Source organism: Kogia breviceps, chromosome 1, assembly GCF_026419965.1.
Source record: "Kogia breviceps isolate mKogBre1 chromosome 1, mKogBre1 haplotype 1, whole genome shotgun sequence".
NCBI lineage: Eukaryota > Metazoa > Chordata > Mammalia > Artiodactyla > Physeteridae > Kogia > Kogia breviceps.
In genome coordinates, this window is record NC_081310.1 from 14,285,333 (window position 1) to 14,303,396 (window position 18,064).

At 39.6% G+C, this 18,064-nt stretch overlaps 1 protein-coding gene across 1 annotated transcript in view; it reads right to left on the reverse strand.

The window, feature by feature from the left end:
* The window catches only part of USH2A (usherin), an 833,496-nt gene that overhangs the window by 469,817 nt on the left and 345,615 nt on the right, over window positions 1–18,064 (reverse strand). Inside the window, exons 23-25 of the mRNA XM_059039022.2 lie at window positions 9,769–9,895; window positions 2,050–2,151; window positions 323–502 (exon numbers count right to left, since the gene is read on the reverse strand). Coding sequence (XP_058895005.1) covers window positions 323–502; window positions 2,050–2,151; window positions 9,769–9,895 — 409 coding nt within the window. The remainder of the gene's footprint in view (window positions 1–322; window positions 503–2,049; window positions 2,152–9,768; window positions 9,896–18,064) is intronic.

Below are 18,064 nucleotides of genomic sequence, written 5' to 3' on the forward strand. Positions count from 1 at the left end.
AAAACAAAACTCCTTTGAAACATCTGAGTAAAACTATATCCTAAGTAAGAAAGTGGACTTACAAATGGACATTAGTGGCTCTACCATAGGTAAACACCAAAGTGGCAGAGATCTTACACATGAATATGTATTTATGAGTCTTACTATTTATATTATAAATTCAGACGTTGAGAATATATGTATGGGCATCACGGCATAACTAGGTATTTCTGAGATAGCAGGTTCATATGAGGTCAAAATAATTGTATCAGGAGAGATTAAATTACACCAAAGATAGAACATACAAGCTAAGCAATGACCAGTGTCTATTTTAGAACCTTACCTGTCCCTAGGAACTGAGCTCCCTCTTGTAATGAAGTGGGGCATCCCTCCCAGTTGTTATACACGTTGATTTGCTCTTCAGAACTCTGCCAAACCAGACGCCCCCAAGCAGCAGAGGGATTATAATTCTTCATAAAATACACATCCTTGAGACAGCCCACAAAACCCTTTCGGATTATGTCTGCAGGGGTTGAGAGATATCAAGAAATATGTATCCTGTGAAATTCTTTTCAAGCAATGAATTTGATGTGCCATTAAAATCAAAGAAATAGGCAATACCTATTTACTACAGATTTTTTTTAAAATTTCTTCTTTTAAGATTTTTTTTTTTTTTTTATGTGGACCAATTTTAAAGTCTTTATTGAGTGTGTTACAGTACTGCTTCTGTTTTATGTTTTGGTTTTTTTGACTACGAGGCATGTGGGATCTTACCTCCCAGACCAGGGATTGAACCCACACCCCCTGCGTTGGAAGGCGAAGTCTTAACGACTGGACTAACAGGAAAGTCCACAAACTTCTTAGTAACTCATGTAAACACCACACCATCAGCTACGGTAGGTGGTAACAATTTGTAACGTTTCGCTCTGGTTCAGACTCATCTTATCTGCAGAAACAGATGTTTGCACAAAAACCTTGGTTTTATAGTAATAGCAAGACTATTGCCTCTTGAACTAACAAGGGGATCTCATCTGCCACTGGTCTTAAAAATAAATGTGCAATAACACATTTTAAAAGTAAGATTTAAAAGAAGTCTACCTATTACATTTACAGTTTATAGTTTAGTTCCCTTGTCATTTTGACCTAGTCTGTTACACAAGTAAAGTAATAATTTCATTTCATGTTTAGGAATTAATGTAATGTTAAACTTAATTTTTGAACTCCCCAGACCAGGTAGGTGTGGGGATTATGAATACAGTAAGTAGGGTGGTCAGAAAAAAAAAAAAAAAAAAAAAAAAGCAGAGAGGGCGAGAAGGCACCTGAAGCTGAGGTTGCATTTCATATGGCAGTGTCCTTACAGGTCAGTGGAAAGCTTAGTTCTCAGCTTTTGAGTTCGTGACCTAATCTTAGGGAAGGTATTCACCAGCAATCAAAGTTTTACAAGGTCAATTTATATGCGCAATGTCAAATTATTTATTTATAATGGACAGATGTCATCTACAGGAGGGATACTGGCTATTGGGGTATGCTCTCCACTTGATGCCTGGGTATACCAGAGACAAGAATTGTGCTTGGTGGGCAAAGAACTAGGACAAAGACTCTGTTCTCTCTTTCTTTCAATCCATACGTGTGTGTGTGTGTGTGTGTGAATGTTTTCAAGAGACTTCTCCACCAGTCTACAGTAGCCAAATGAAAGCCCTCTCTTCTCTACAGGTACTTCTAAGGAGGTAACTATAACCAGTCTTGAGGACTTAAATCTATCCTTCTCAAAATATTCGTTGAAAGTTTTTGATCCCTAAATAACATAGCTTTGACTGAAATTAGTATAATTCATTTCAGCAAAAGTTTAATGATCTCCTTTTACATATCAAGAACTGGGTACTAAGAACTGAAATGCAAGTAGTACATGGTTCCTTTAGAAAAGGAGACCTAAAGGAAATTTTTGACATAATGATGTAGGAAATACAGCATGAGATGGAAAATAATAATATTACCCCTATTTTAAAATAATGCAACTTGATTCTAAAATGTGGTGACAAAATATAAATTCTATACCTTTCCCAAACTCACCAGAATCCTTCCTGAGGATGGTATAACCCTGTGGCAGCCCTCCCACAAACACTCCTGTGTTCTCTCCAATAACAGTACTACCATTCAGGGTGGCCGAGGAGCCTATGGATGGAAAAGGAGATGAGAATTCCAACTTCAGCAGGATAATCTATTTCTACTAATTTAATGAATGACTAAACCCTTCCCTGGGCTTCTGGACACCCTTCTTTCTTGGTTCTCTACATATCGGTTACTTTTCTTCACTGGTTCTTCCTCATCACCCCAACATCTTGATGCTGGAATGACCCAGACTTCCTCCATTCTCAGATCTCTTTCTCCACCTACACAGATACCTTAATCCCCTCTAGAAGGATGAAGAGAGAGATGAGTACCCGTGCTAACTCCCAGGGCCAAAGACCAGAAGGGGCCTGGGTCCTTGACTGTGTTGCATAACAATGCAAATCTGTTAAAATGTCTATCTTACTCCATCATTTTTGTGGAGAAGGGGGATTTTATTTTTTTCCAGAGCCCAAACAACTCAATTAGCCCTACTTATATCTGGGACCTTGGCTTTAAATACCATCTTTAGCTGACAACTCCCAATTTTTTTTAATCTCTAGTCTGGAACTCTTCCCTGAACTCAGATCCGGGAATCTGCTTGATATTTACACTTGGATGCCTCATAGGTACCTAAGATTTAACATGTTCAAATTGAAATCTGAACATCTCTCTCTGAATCTGCTTCTCCCACTAGCTTGCCCACCTTAGTTATGGTAGTTACAGTCTAAAGGCCCCAAACCTTGCAGTCATGCTCTACATTAAGGGTTAGCAAAACTCTTCTGTAAAGAGCAAGGTAGTATGTATTTTCCTCTTTGTAGACCATACAGCCTCAAGCAGCCATAGACAATACCTAACCAATGGGTGCAGTTGTTGCCAATAAAACTTTATAAAAACAGGCATGGGCTGGATTTGGCCCAAGGTGGTAGTTTGCTAACCCCTGCTCTACCTCAATCAAATTCTTTAACATTTACAATACATCCAGATTTCTCATTATATCCACAATTATATCCAGATTTCTCATTATATCCACAATAGTTTCTTGAACCTTCCCTGGTTCAAGAAACTATCATTTCTTGTCTGGATTATTTTAGAATTACTGCAGAAGCCTATTTGCTGGTCTCCATGCTTCTGTTATGAATTAATAAGCAGAAACCTCAATTAAATAGGGTCGGGAGACCAGAAGGTAGAGCTCTCATACCTTGTAATGAAGGCAAAGCCAACAGGAAGAAGAGAGACTTTTCTTTCCTGGCAAGGACTCAGCCAATGAAAAATCATGAACACTTCGTCTACTATAGTCCTCCCAGCTTCCTGTTCACCCTCTGTAAAAGTTTTCTCCCTCCTTTGCCATGTAGGACTTGCACTTGGTTTGCCATGGTTGTAGACCCTGAATTGTGATTCTCTGCTGATCCCCAATAAACCCATCTTTGCTGGAGAAATATCTGACAGCCTATTTGTTTTAGGTCAACATTTTGGTGGACCCTATGGGGACCAGAGAAAACCCCCGAAGGCTCTAGTTCTGGTGAACAAACAGGTGTGGCACCCACAAAGAAGCCCACTGTGCTCGCTGCTCTTACCAACCCTGGAGTTTGAAGGTAAATCTTTCTCCTGGATCTGAGCTCACACCCTCTTGGCATTTGCAGCTCTCCAGGCTTTATGCAAGTTCTGCTTAAAGGTTTTGTCTGGTTAAGGCCTTGCTCTGTACCTGAGTATGCATTTGGAACTTCAGTCTAATTTTGAGATCAGACTGTTTCAACCAAGACTGGCTGAGAAGTCATCAGCCCATTCCTTCAGGAACAAGGCTGTTTCACTGAAACTGTGCTGGTTTTTCAGCCTTCAGCCCATTCCTTTGGAATTAGGGTTGTTCTTTGGAAATGCCTGAAAAGACTTAGGCCTGGTTTCTACAGGACCAAACTGTTTCCCTAGAATTGGCTGGTATTAATTTGCATGCTGTTTGAGTTGCGAGCAGTTTGATTTGAACTGTGAGCTGTTTCAAAATTATTCTTTCACTCTGGAGACAAACCTCTGAGTAATGAGATCCCAGTTATCTACATATTTTGAGGGAGCCCCCACCGACAGGGACTCCTGACAATTTTATGTTTAAAATGTGTGGTCTTTCCTCATGTGCATTTCCAACTGAATGGACCAAACTGACCTAAGGCAATTTAGGATATCAATGGCCATTATGGGGAATTTTTGGAATCCTCAAAGTTAATTGACTACAATAGCTCAGAAATTCCCAGAACTGAATAGTATGCCTATTTTGATTGGCATATTGAGGTTTCTAAATGTAATTAGGAGCCTAAAATTGCCACTCAGCAAAATGAGATTTTAAGATTAACTGAGGCAAACATGTGGATAAAGAAAGACAAAGTGGCTCTCCACGCCTCAGGCTTTCCTTCCTTGGCTTCTCTGTCTCAGGCTCAACCTCTGGTACCATCTTGTCTCTCTTCCTCAGCTCCTCATGGCCAGACTCATCTGCAACCATCTTCTTTCCTTCTCTACTGCCTATGCCTCCTCTAGACCCTCAGTTTCCCCCCTAATACTTCTCTCACCAAACTTCCCCTTTCTCTGAAACTTTCCCCCACTCCCTTTTCCTCTGAACTTATCAGAACCTGTCCCTTTAAAATTAAGCCTTCTCAGGTTCCAGAAGCTAAACCCTAATTTCTTATATTCCCTGGACCAGAACTGAACTGCAAGCCACAGTCAAAAATATACCCAAAGTAACTGAAGACTGTCACAGATTTGCTGAGAAACTTAATGTAGTCATTCAAACTTATCAACTTGGTTTCTCTGACTTACCTTACCTAATTCATAGGTTTGTTGGTGATGGCCAGACCCAGCATTGGATCAGAACTGCTAATTGGGAAAATCCTGAAAGGTCTCTAGGATAACAACCAGGAGATCAGCCCTCTAACTTATTGTATGATCAGGCTTGAGCAATCACTAGGTGACTTCACTGAGCAATTCCTAGGTTTTTTCCAAAGACTGTCAACTGGAACAAAATTCAGGCTTGCACACAAAAATCTGATGAACTTGTTCATTACGATTACAATTGAATTCAGATTATTTTTATGCAAAATTTTGGTCTTCCTCCAGATGATGATTCCACCTGGGTAGTTTTTAATTCCATGTTTATTAATGGGCCAAACTGAGATCTTTCCTTTCTAATGAAAAGGACCAGGATGGAATGGAAAACTATGTCCCATCTAGTTTTAATTAATCTGGCAAAACTGCTCTCTCACACTATAGCTGAATCACCTAAAAGGAAGATTGCCTAAATTCTTAAACTTCAACTACAGCAAATGAAAGCTCCTAAATGAAACTAAAATCCTCCTAGTTTCTGGTATTATTGAAAATAGCCAGGATATTGGAAAAGAGACTATTACAAATTTAAGTGCTTTCAGTGCCTTCAGCCCTCTGACTAACCTTTCCAACTACTCAATGACAGGCTCTGAGGAACTATAGGGGCTCTTCCCAATTCTCCACCTTAATCAGCTTAAAGAAATGTTTCTCAGGATTGGGGTTGAAGCTCTTCCAGTCCTAATTGACACCAGAGTCACACACTCAGTGCTCCATCCCATTACTAAAAAGCAGCCTCTGTCTCTGAGTACTAACACAGTTCAAATACTGGGGATCTCTAACGAATCTCAAGAGGTTCTTGTCTCTGAACCTATTCCCTTTCCTTTAGGACCTTTGCGAGACACATGTATTTTTCTCCTAAGTTCCTCTGTCCCTACCAATTTATTAGGCTGAGACTTCTTGGAGAAGTATCATGCTGGAAATTCTTTCTTCCAAAAGGGGGAAATAATGTAGAATTTGACAGTAGCCATCAAAATCACCAACCAGGTAAATTAAATGACCCCTTTGATATATATATATATATATATATATATATATATATATATATATATATATATATATATATTTGGTACGTGGGCCTCTCACTGCTGTGGCCTCTCCCGTTGCGGAGCACAGGCTCCGGACGCGCAGGTTCAGCAGCCATGGCTCACGGGCCCAGCCGCTCCGCGGCATGTGGGATCTTCCCGGACCAGGGCACAAACCCGTGTCCCCTGCATCGGAAGGTGGACTCTCAACCACTGCGCCACAAGGGAAGCCCAACATCTTTTATTTGTTCTGTCTCCAACAGTTCTAGAGAGGATTTTGGAAACACTGATCATTTGTCCCTATTGAATCAGCCACCACCATCTTTATGGGCAAAATCTCCAACTGATATTGGCAAACTTCAAAGAGCACCTCTTCCCATCAAGATTCAGATAGATCCCTTGGGCTTCCCTGGTGGAGCAGTGGTTGTGAGTCCGCCTGCCGATTCAGGGGACACGGGTTCGTGCCCCAGTCTGGGAAGATCCCACATGCCGCAGAGTGGCTGGGCCCGTGAGCCATGGCCACTGAGCTTGCGTGTCCGAAGCCTGTGTTCTGCAACGGGAGAGGCCACAGCAGTGAGAGGCCTGCGTACCAAAAAAAAAAAAAAAAAAAAAAAAAAAATCCCTCAAAATCTCTTCCCAGAATTAATCAATACCCTATAAGTAAAGAAACCCTTCAAGGCATAAAGCCTATAATAGAAGATTATAAGGCTCAAAACCTCATTATGCCTGTACTAATTCCTGTAAGGATGCTATTTTACCTGTAAGAAAACCCAAGGGCTGAGGGTAGAGGTTTGTCCAGGACCTCTAAGCAATAAGCAACATTGTTATCCCTAGACGCCCTGTTGTTCCTAATCCTCAGACGTTCTAACAACCATTCCCACTGGAAGCAAATTCTTTACTGTAATTGATTTATGCAGTGCATTCTTGAGTATTCCACTTGATGAAGCTAGCCAACACCATTTTACCTTTACTTGGGAAGAAAAACAATTCACCTGGACAGTAATGCTCAGGGTTTTACTGAGAGTCCTTCTTATTTCTTGTAAATCCTGAAGGTTGACCTGGATGATATAAAGTTTCCTACAGGTCTACTTTGTTGCTTATGTGAATGATTTGCTTCTTTGATCTTCTAAAGCCTACTCACAGGAAGACAGCATCCACTTTCTAAAGCTTTTAGCCTTAAAGAGACATAAGATTGCCAAGGAAAAATTTGTAGTTTGCCCAAACCCAGGTTTGATATTTAGGGCATCTAAATATCAAACAAGGGCTACAAGCCCTTGTATCAGACCAAGGGCTACACTTTGATACAGATAGACTTCATGGTGATTGAGGAACCTGTTTTACTGACCAGGTACTTCAACAAGTCTGTGGCATCAATCCTCTGATTTAGTCAATCACGGTAATGGCATTATTAGACCCAACTGGCAAAATCTATAGAGGTCATACAAATACCTTGACCCAAAGAATTGTTATTGGTCCCTCTAAATCTCAGTTCCACACTTTTGGTAACTCAAAAATTCTCACCCTTTGAAACAGTCACAGGACACCCGACACACTTGGTTACTGCTTTTTTTGACCTACAACTGAAAGGAGGAGAGATACTCCAATAATGCAAGGGCCAAATTGCTCCTATTAAAAATAACCATGTTTTTTGGTAGAGCAATCTTTTTACAGTGCATTCTCAGGAGACGAAGACCTTAAGCATCACACCTTGCAAGCTGAAGACTTTATCTACTGGAAAAGACGCCTCCAGAACAACTTTCTTCAACCTTATTGGAGAGGCCCCTATCAGGTATTGCTAACCAACCCTTCTGCTGCCAAAGTCCAAGGAATAGATTCTTGGACTCACGTGACACGCCTAAAGAAAGCACCAAATTCTGAAGGGACCTCAAGAAGTCTGGTGACCTGAAAGTAAATATTTCCCAGAACTGAAGCAGACAACACCTGATAAGGCAGCTTTCTGAAGATATTTGGACCAGGTCTTTAGGAAGTTTATTGCCAAACCTTTGACAATGACAATAATGCTTCAGATGATCTCCAGTGTCTATGATCTTGATAACATATGGAATTTAGACAGAAAGTGTCTGAGAGTTCTCCCTTCTACCTTCCCTGTTACTCGAATATGACCTCAGTAGGTTTCCAATCTATGCATTCCCTTCTGATATGAGACCCCTCACACAGGAAAGGTCCTTCCTGGCATTGAGGGACAAAAAAGCCATTGAAACTAGAAAAGCTGACTCTTGATCAGTGATGCTCTGAGAGAAAGACCATGATCAAAAGGGGGACATATAAAAAAATTAACAGAAACCTCAATTAAATAGATTTGGGAGACCAGAAGGAGCTCTCATGCCTTGTGGTGACAGCAGAGCCCAACAGGAAGAAGAAAGACTCCTCCTCTTTCCTGGCAAGCACTCAGCCAATGAAAAGCCATAGACTGTTTACTACAGCCCACCCAACTTCCTTTCGCCCTCCATAAAAGCATTCTTCTTCTGTTGCTGTGCGGGGACTTGCTTACAAGTGGCTCACCATGGTTGCAGACCCCGAACTGCAGCTTTCTACTGATCCCAAATAAACTCATCTTTGCTGGAAAAACATACGGCAGTCTATTTGTTTTAGGTCAACACTTCCATCCTTGTTCTCCTTAAAACTTATCTCCCAAAGAGCAGCCAGAGTGTTCCTTTTAAAGAAAGAAGTCATGTCATGTTACCCCTCTCTCAAAATTCTCCAATGGCTTCCCTCTTTTCAAGTAAAAGCTCACAAAGCCCTATGTAATACAGACCCAGTGGCCTCTCTGATTTCACATTGTAACACTAGCCCCTTCAACCTCTCTTTCCCACATTGGCTTCCTTGCTGGTCCTTGACATGGCACATATCATACACTCCCACCGCAGGGCCCTGGGACCTACTGTTCACTTGACTTGAAACATTCTCCTAGACATTTGCCTGGTTTGCCCTTTTATCCCCTTTAGGCCTATGCTCATATGTCACCTTATCAGAGAGACCTTCTCTAACAGTCTTTTACAGAATCAAAACATCCCTTCCCCAATACACACACACACACACACACACACACACACACACCCCTTTTCCTCTTATCCTGTTTTATACATTCTCAGAATGTACCACTACCTGATATTTGTTCAATATTTCTTTATTCTGTTTCCTGCCCCTCTCCCACCTAAAGTGTAAATTTTCCTCCTTGTTTCCATAGTTCCTAGAGCAGTAGTAGGTGCTCATTAAAATTTCATGTTTTCTGAATGAATTAATAAAAGCCTGCATCATCGTATAGGTACTGTAACTTTTACAATTACATGGGGATGGTAGATAGGGAAGGAGAGAAAGAAAAATAAACCTAGAATTTCAAAGAAAAAATACATGTCCCAGAACACTGCCTACCAACTGTCTTAATTGGAAGAAGTTGTTTAACTTTTGGAGCCTTAGTTTCCTCATCTCTAACATGCATATTATAACCGAGGTCATAATAGAGGAACATAAGGAGAGAACATAAGTAAAAGGAAAGTAAAAGCCCTTGCGAATTGTAAAGACCTGAAAAAGATACAAAATTGCTATTGATGACTTTACTCTTATTTTTGCTTTACTGAAACGCTGCATAGATGAGAAAATAGTTGCCAAGACTTCATCATTTTAGGAGCACCCCAAAGGCAAACTCAACAGCAATTTAGATGAAGTTGAGTGGAGATAAAGGTGAAAGAAGAGATGAACAAATATAAACAACAGAAGAGTATGGTAACAGCAGCACATCAGTAGAGCCCTTTATATATGTCAAAGAAGATCTTACCTGTATATTGCCCATCAAGTGTGATTTGGCCGAAATCCTGATGCCTAATCGCGATTATCTCATGCCATTTGCCATCACTATATTGTTTACCATCATCATTAGTTGTGGTAACTTCTACTGCAGACCCCTTAAGGGAATGAATGAGGGAAAAAAAAATCAATGAGTGAGTATACATGTTACATACACATACATATATATTTGTATATTTGTTTAAAACCAATTGGCAAATTTCAACATGATCCAGATGGAAGCATGCATACATTTCAAACAGAACTCAAAATTAAAGTTGATACATCCTTCTGGCTTTTCTCTGATGTACTTCTGTGTCACCTCTGCTAAAATCTGAAAAGAACTTCTCTTTGGAATAAAAATCTCTTACAAGTGCCCTTGGATTTTGAGTAACTATACTCCTCAGAAAGGAAATGAATTTTCTATTCTAATATTTTAAATTTGGGGGCAGAAATATAAAAAAGAGAAGAATTTAAAACTAATAAAATACTATTCAAATAATATTGTTCTAAAGATACGGAAATGTCTGGCAAGTTATTTTCTTTAACCTTCACTACACTACGTATGGCAAGAAGGAATAAGGTTCACATTAAAAATTAGTCAGTTACTAATGCCTTGAACATAAGTATAGCGGTTAAACTTAATACTCAATGCTTTGTAGTCTAAATTCTAGCATTTATACTTTTGCCTAAGGTAACAGTATAGTTAAAAATGAGTTCCTAAGTGGATAAGACTAGGATATGGCAGATATTAAGAACAGATATTAGCTAAAAGGAGGTGAGGATAAGGAAACAAAGAAAAGTAGAAGAGAAACATTTTATCTTAACACTTTAGAGCTATGTATATTCTGGTTAGCACAATGGTACTCTTTTAATGTTAGCGAACACTTAAGACTAAGTAAAAGATATTTCAACTTTGTCACCATCATCATTTGCTACTACTGTGGTTAAAGAAAAAACAACCAGAAAATTACTCTAAACCTTCTAAATGAAAACCATTTTTTTCTTTCTTTCTTAATAAAGTAGATCTCTTTAGCAATACTTAACTTCAATCAATAAAAATTTTTTAAAAGCTAAAAATAAGATTTGGTAAAATATTACAAAATATATTTTAAAATTACTTGGAATGTTTCACCAAATTCTGATTATCTTGGTATACTGTTTTTCAAAAAAGATAAAACCGATAATTATCTGATGCAATATGGTGAAGATTTATGTCACACAAATTGCAACATTAATCACACCATCTTCAGTAAAACATTTGTTTATATTTCCCTAAAATAGCTTCAGCAGTATACCATGTCCATTCTATGCATTTAATTGGCTCCTGTCAGGCCTCATACAGAGCATGACAACATGTGTGACATACAGAATTTCATATTACCAAAAAAGAGCTTTTAATTTCCCATGAGTAGGAGTGGGTTGCTTCTCACGTGGACAATATCCCAACTTTTACAGGCAACTCGATCAGCTAGAAAGATGACCATTTTGGTAAGTCCTCGAATCTTTGTAGGTTGACTTTCCTTCTATCTCTTTCCTCTACATATTCTTTTATTTTCCTCAACCCTATTTCAACATTTTAATATTTTACAAACACACATTTCATCGTCGTAGTTTAATAATTAAAACCAGAACTGGTGTCGTGCCCAATTAATGTGCCCTGGTAGCATGCCCATTAGTTTTTCCATTAGTGAATTCAACAATACTAATGGGATTACTAGCATGGGATGCTAATTGGGCGTGACATAAGAAACTGGCTTACTTCTTAGCATACCCTTGCTAATGATGAAATTAATGAGCATTTTATTAAATGCTGTCTCATCAAAGTGTACTTAGTTAGCGTTAAAATTGTTACAAACGATGCCGCATTCTAAAGATCAGGTGTCTGAGTAAGTGGTTCTTCATATCATGTTTGGCAATAGTCCGAAGCATTAATAGTTCTCTACATCGAAATCACATTGACTGGCGACACTTTCAAGAACATAACACACAGCCTCAGCATGCCAAATTTTCTTCATACTTAGAGGAACTTAGTGTATTATTCTTTCATGATCATTTTAAGATTATTTTACCTCACCAGTGTTAAGTGAATAATTCCGTGATTAATTCTGATGTCATATGATGCAGTTTATTTTTTCCATCTGGAAAATATCAGACATGTTAAATAGATGCTATTCAGAATTTTTTTGAAAACTTTCACTGTTTTCCTAAGTGAAGTCAGAATGTTATGTGAATTTCCTGCTAATGTCACTGAACATAAAACATTTAAATGAGAACCACGAGTCATTACTAGTCAATAAAATATCATCTGATCAAGTATTTCCAAATTGAAATTAATCTAATGAAAATAGGAAGACTCTAGCTAATTGTTAGAGAGAACAAAAAAATACAGCAATTAAAAAATGGAGTAACTTTACTGACTCTTAACAATAATTCTAAGTGTTCAGTTTATGATGGGCAAACATATGTCCTGTTTTAAATATTATGAAGAATCTTCCCCCTTTCCCCCAAATATTTTTTCATAGAATGAATCTGATAGTTGGAAGGAATGCCAGATAAGTTTTTATGCCTCTATGTAGAATTATATTGTTATGTAAAGAATTCGTTACTTAAGTTTATTAAGATATTTTAAAAAGAACAAAGTACACAATGACTTCAGTTATTTTGAAACTACATGGTAGAGAGTAACTTTAAATTCCTACAAAATGCTCTTTCCACAACTCAGAATTTAATTATTTTGAACGGATTCAGGAACAGTAATTTGAAAATAACCATTGGTATAAGTCAAAGTATCTAACTGACAAATGAAAACAAATAACTAAAATTGTTAAATTATCATTAAAGAACTGGACATTTTATCCTAGCAAATGGGTAATTTCTGCAATTATGAGTACTACTTTACCAAGAGCTATCAAGCCACTCAGTCAACAGACCTTTATTTATTTATGAGTATAGCTACTATGTTCCAAGGACTGTACTGAGCCTCAAGGATGTATCTGGGGACTAAGAGACAGAGCTGCCCTCACTGGATTGTACACTCAGATAAGAAAGACACAAAGAGCAAATAACTACTTGTGTAATGAGTACAGTAAGGTGTTCATTAGATAATCTTTTGCACCCTTTAAAGACGAAAGGAAAGAAAACTGGCTTAAAGTGGTACCTAAGTTATTTAAAATATAAATACTTTGAAATGTCAATGGGGGACGTATAAAACAGACTCCTAAGCTTCTTTAAACTTGGGGTAGCTCTAGCTTTGTTCAAGAAGCTGTACTCATGACACAGAGTACAGACTTGTGGTTGCCAAAGGGGTGGGGGTGGGGGAGGGAAGCACTGGGAGGTTGGGGTGAGCAGATGCAAACTATTATGTATAGGATGGATAAACAACAAGGTCTTACTGTATAGCACAGGGAACTATATTCAATATCCTGTGATAAACCATAATGGAAAAGAATATGAAAAAGAATATATATGTATAACTGAGTCACTTTGCTGTACAGCAGAAACTAACACAACACTGTAAATCAACTCTACTTCAATTTTTTAAAAAAAGGAAAAAAAGCTGTATTCATATTCCTACCCCAAAAGAGAAAAAAATGGAAGAATATTCCAAATATTCTCCATTCCTCAGTTTCAACAATTCTTTGCCTGATAATATGCGGGGCTTTCATTTAAAAATTAGCAATAGGTCCAGTTAACCTGAATAAACTCCTTCGTGGTGAGGCAGGACCAGTCCCTGCTAGCTTGAGCTCATGGACTCATGTATAGAGAGCATCACAAGCACTCAGTGTGATACATCGGATCACATTTTCTCAAATGTACCTTAAGGCAGTCCGGCTCAACCAATGCCTCACTTTCTTTTGTATAAACTAATTATCACTTTCCTGAAAATGCAGGTAACTTTTGCTTTATGGAGGGATATTATTATTCCAGGTAAAAATGCACTTGTAAGGCGTCCTTAAACCCTCTGCATTGCCCTGGTCCTCCAACTTTGGCTATAACAATTTCATTAATGCTTGCCTGGCAGGTACCAACTTTGTATACAGGTTACGATTTGGGTATATAGGGCAGGGACAGGCAGCGCAGAGCATGAGGGGGAGGAAATGGTTGGCAATGCCCTTGTGAACGTTTCCTTGAACTCTGCTCTGGTCTACACCAGCCTGTCTATTTGATCATTGAAAAGGGGACGAAAAAGATGAGATGGAGAGAGTTTTCTGGCAGCCAGTCTCCAGATCGTAATGGCAATAATGTGGCTGAGTGGAGTTAAGCATTATTTAACTTCTTCCCCTTCCTAGTCTGCAGAATCTGAAGCTAACACATCTTTTAGAAAGAGAAATGACCCTCAAAGAGATGGCAGTCAGGTTTCAGTTCTGGTGGAATCATTTTTGGATTAATTCTGCAAAGACTTTGCCCCGTATGTTTAGAGTATATTGTGGGTAGGGAGCGGAGGGAGGGCAGGCAGGGCACATTTATTAAATACTCAAAACCTGTGAACAAATCCATGGCCACTGCATGATTACAGATGTAGCTCTGGGGTGTGAATGGTCATCTGGAATCACACTCACAGACACCAGGATGGACGTTTATGAGGGTGTGACCGATTGTAAGTGTGAGGCAGCGTGAAGCCACCCTGGACACTGCCCTGTTCAAGTCCAGCAGGACTCTGTACTCCAGTCTTGGAAGGGGGGTGTCTAGAGAGAGGACGGCAGGAGTGGCATTTTGTTCATTTCTCCTTTCCGAGTTTCCAACTCATAACTGCCTAGCACAGTGCCTGGAATACAACACATTTTTTTTTTTTTTTTTTTTTTTTTTTTTTTGTGGTACGCGGGCCTCTCACTGTTGTGGCCTCTCCCATTGCGGAGTGCAGGCTCCGGACGCGCAGGCTCAGCGGCCATGGCTCACGGGCCCAGCCGCTCCGTGGCACGTGGGATCTTCCCGGACCGGGGCACGAACCCGTGTCCCCTGCATCGGCAGGCGGATTCTCAACCACTGCGCCACCAGGGAAGCCCTACAACACATTTTTAACAATGTTTCATTGAACGAAATAAACTAAATCCAGTGCCAGTTCTATCACTAGATCACTGTGTGACCCTAGTTAAGACACTTCATCTAAAGCAGGGAAAAAAACAATACCTACCTCAGGTGGCTACCTCAAGAATGAAATGAGACAATCATCATGAACCCACTTTGTGTACTTTTAAAGCTCTATGAATAAATGGCTATGTGATTAAAGTTTTTCTCCATCTGGCTTGATCTCAAATATACCTAGATATTAACAGGTTGAGGTAGAAGAAGCAGAACCAGATTGTTTCTTTCTCAATGATTTTCTTCTATTTTACTGGATTGTTTCCTTTCTTTTATGTTTTTTGTTGATATTTACAATTTAGCACTTAGTCTTTTTTTACCTTGTTAATTGTTCTTGGAACTTTTTCGTTCTATTAGTAATTAATTTCTTTTGTCACAACATTTAAAATCAAATCTTTTTGTCCATTTATTTTATGAAAACAAGAAATCAATATGACCTATACCCTTACTGCCCCCTCTACTAAGTTGATACCTTTGGAAACTTTTAAGTCACTCATTTTTCCCACCTCCTTCAACTCTTAGTAATTTTAGCACCAAACAATTATCAGGGCTTTTTTTTCCCCTTTGCTGTGTGTCACTTCTATGTCAAAGATTCTTTGACACATAAAACACATTTCTATTCATTTTGTCATTAAATACTTAGGTTGAACTTAATATCCTTAAGTTTATTATTCACCGCTACTTCTCCTCTATATTTCAAATTCTTTATTTTTTCCTTCTGATTAGAAGCCTTGCTGAAATATTTCCTTCCAATATGGTTCATGGGGCTTCCCTGGTGGCGCAGTGGTTGGGAGTCCGCCTGCCGATGCAGGGGACGCGGGTTCGTGCCCCGGTCCGGGAAGATCCCACATGCCGCGGAGCGGCTGGGCCCGTGAGCCATGGCCGCTGAGCCTGCGCGTCCGGAGCCTGTGCTCCGCAACGGGAGAGGCCACAGCAGTGAGAGGCCCGCATACCGCAAAAAAAAAAAAAAAAAATATGGTTCATGGATGGTATTTAAACTGAATCTCTGGACATCAACAAGCATTATTCTTTCATGTTGAAAAGCTTGGTCACAGATTAGCTGTATAACTTTGGGAAAATTAATTTAACCATGACTCAGGTTTTCACCTGTAAAGTGGGGGTAATGAGTACCTGCTTTATAGAGTTGTTATGATGTTTAAATACGTGTGTGTGTGCGTGTGTGTGTGTATTTATGTGTAGAGAACACTTAGAATAATGGCTGGCACACAGAGGTCCTATAGAAGAACAAGCTTTGCTTAATCTTGACTAGAACTTGATGAACCCTTTCAATAAATTTATAATCAAGTCTATTAAATCATATATTCTCTCCTATTTTATATTTCATTATCTTCTCCCATCCTTCTTTACCTTGTGCATGTGTTTTTTGCTCTCCTTTTGAATTTCTTCTTAATATTAGCATCTTCCTTCATCTTTCTTTATGCTTTCATATTTTTGTTATGTATTTTGACCTAGCAATCTGAGGCTCAGCAGTCTCTCTTCTAATTAATCTACTTAAAGGATGCAAATGAAAAATAATATTTTCAGTTCCGTAACTGAATCAACGTCAGTGTGCTGTTTTTGTTTTCCCAATGCCATCTGCCTTGCTTTGGAAACAGCTGCTTCTTGGCCCTTTCTCTCTGGATGCTACATCTGCTTAGGTGTGATGCTATTTCTTTTTGCTTACTCATTGCCCACCTCTTGGCATCCCTTAAGAAGCTGCAATTCTCGGGGACACCCAGGGGTCCTTGTCCCTGAGGACCTATAGTGGTCAGGTCAGGGGGTTATCAGGTCGCTGTCAAAATACCAGGAATAAACCTTTCTTTCCCTGGTCTTGCCAGTAGCCAATTCATGGCTCTACCACTTCCTAACACAGGAACGACTCAGTCTGCCCCTTGAGGGCTTCTGAAGGGATCCTGGGTAATGCTCGGACACACTTGGTCCAGCAGGCCCTGACTTTCCTCTCAAGGGTGAGTGGGTCTCCAGGAGGTAGGAGGCTCTTGGCACATGATCCCTTAGATACAGAGGGGAAAAGCTGTGCCTCCTTTAATAATATAACATTAAATATTTATTTGGCAAGCATAATTTATGTCTTAGATCAGCAGTTTTAAGTTGAAAACCTGAGAAAAATCTTTGACATCGTCTTATTCCTCAGTTACTCACAGGTCCAACACAGTGCTTAACGGCAAATGTTCACGAACCTTCCTTTAACTAAAGTAAAGACAACTATGCAATAGTTTCCCATTGCCCTCAGGAAAACTTTAAATCCTCTCAAATCCTTCCCAGGTCCTAAGTTACTTAGTCTCTACCCAACTTTTCAACCTGTCACTGTTCTCTTTGTTCTCTACGCCACAGCCATGTTAGATTCATCTCAGTGTATTGAATATGCCATGTTCTTGTCTAACTCAGACACTAAATATTTGCTGTTTGCTCTGCCTGGAAATTTTATTACAGATCCTACCCTCATCTCCCATCAGTATGTCCTCTGGCCTGCCCACCTCAAACACATGTCCTCTTCTATAGACATATACTCTTGTCCTGATCAACTTTTCCTCATTGTTTTGCATCTCAGTTAAATATCACATTTGCAGAGGAGACAGACAACTTAAAAGAAAGACTCTGGAGTCCGCCTGCTGATGCAGGGGACACGGGTTCGTGTCCCGGTCCGGGAGGATCTCACGTGCCGCAGAGCGGCTGGGCCCGTGAGCCATGGCCGTTGAGCCTGCGCGTCCGGAGCCTGTGCGACGCAACGGGAGAGGCCACAACAGTGAGAGGCCCGTGTACCGCAAAAAAATAAAAAAAAAAAAAAAGAAAGACTCTTTATTTTATGTTCTCATAACACACAGCATCATACTTGTCTTTCGTAACAGTCGTGACTATTTTATTTTTTTTTTAACTGTATACTACCTAGATTGTTTCATAGGGGCATGGTCATATTTAACTTTAAAACTAGTGTAGTCTGCAATATCCAGCCCGATAGCACCTGATAGATGCTTAAATATTTGTTGGTGAAGAAAGAAAAAGAGAGAGAGAGAGAGAGAGATGAAGGGAGGGAGGGAGGGAGGGAGGGAAGGAAGGAAGGAAGGAAGGAGGGGGGAAAGGGGAAGGGAGGGAGGGAAAGAGAAAGCCAAAGAGAAAGAAGGAGATAGAGACACAATTTTGCTCTCAAGGAAAATAAAAACAGATCTATTCAAATGCATTTAAAGGTT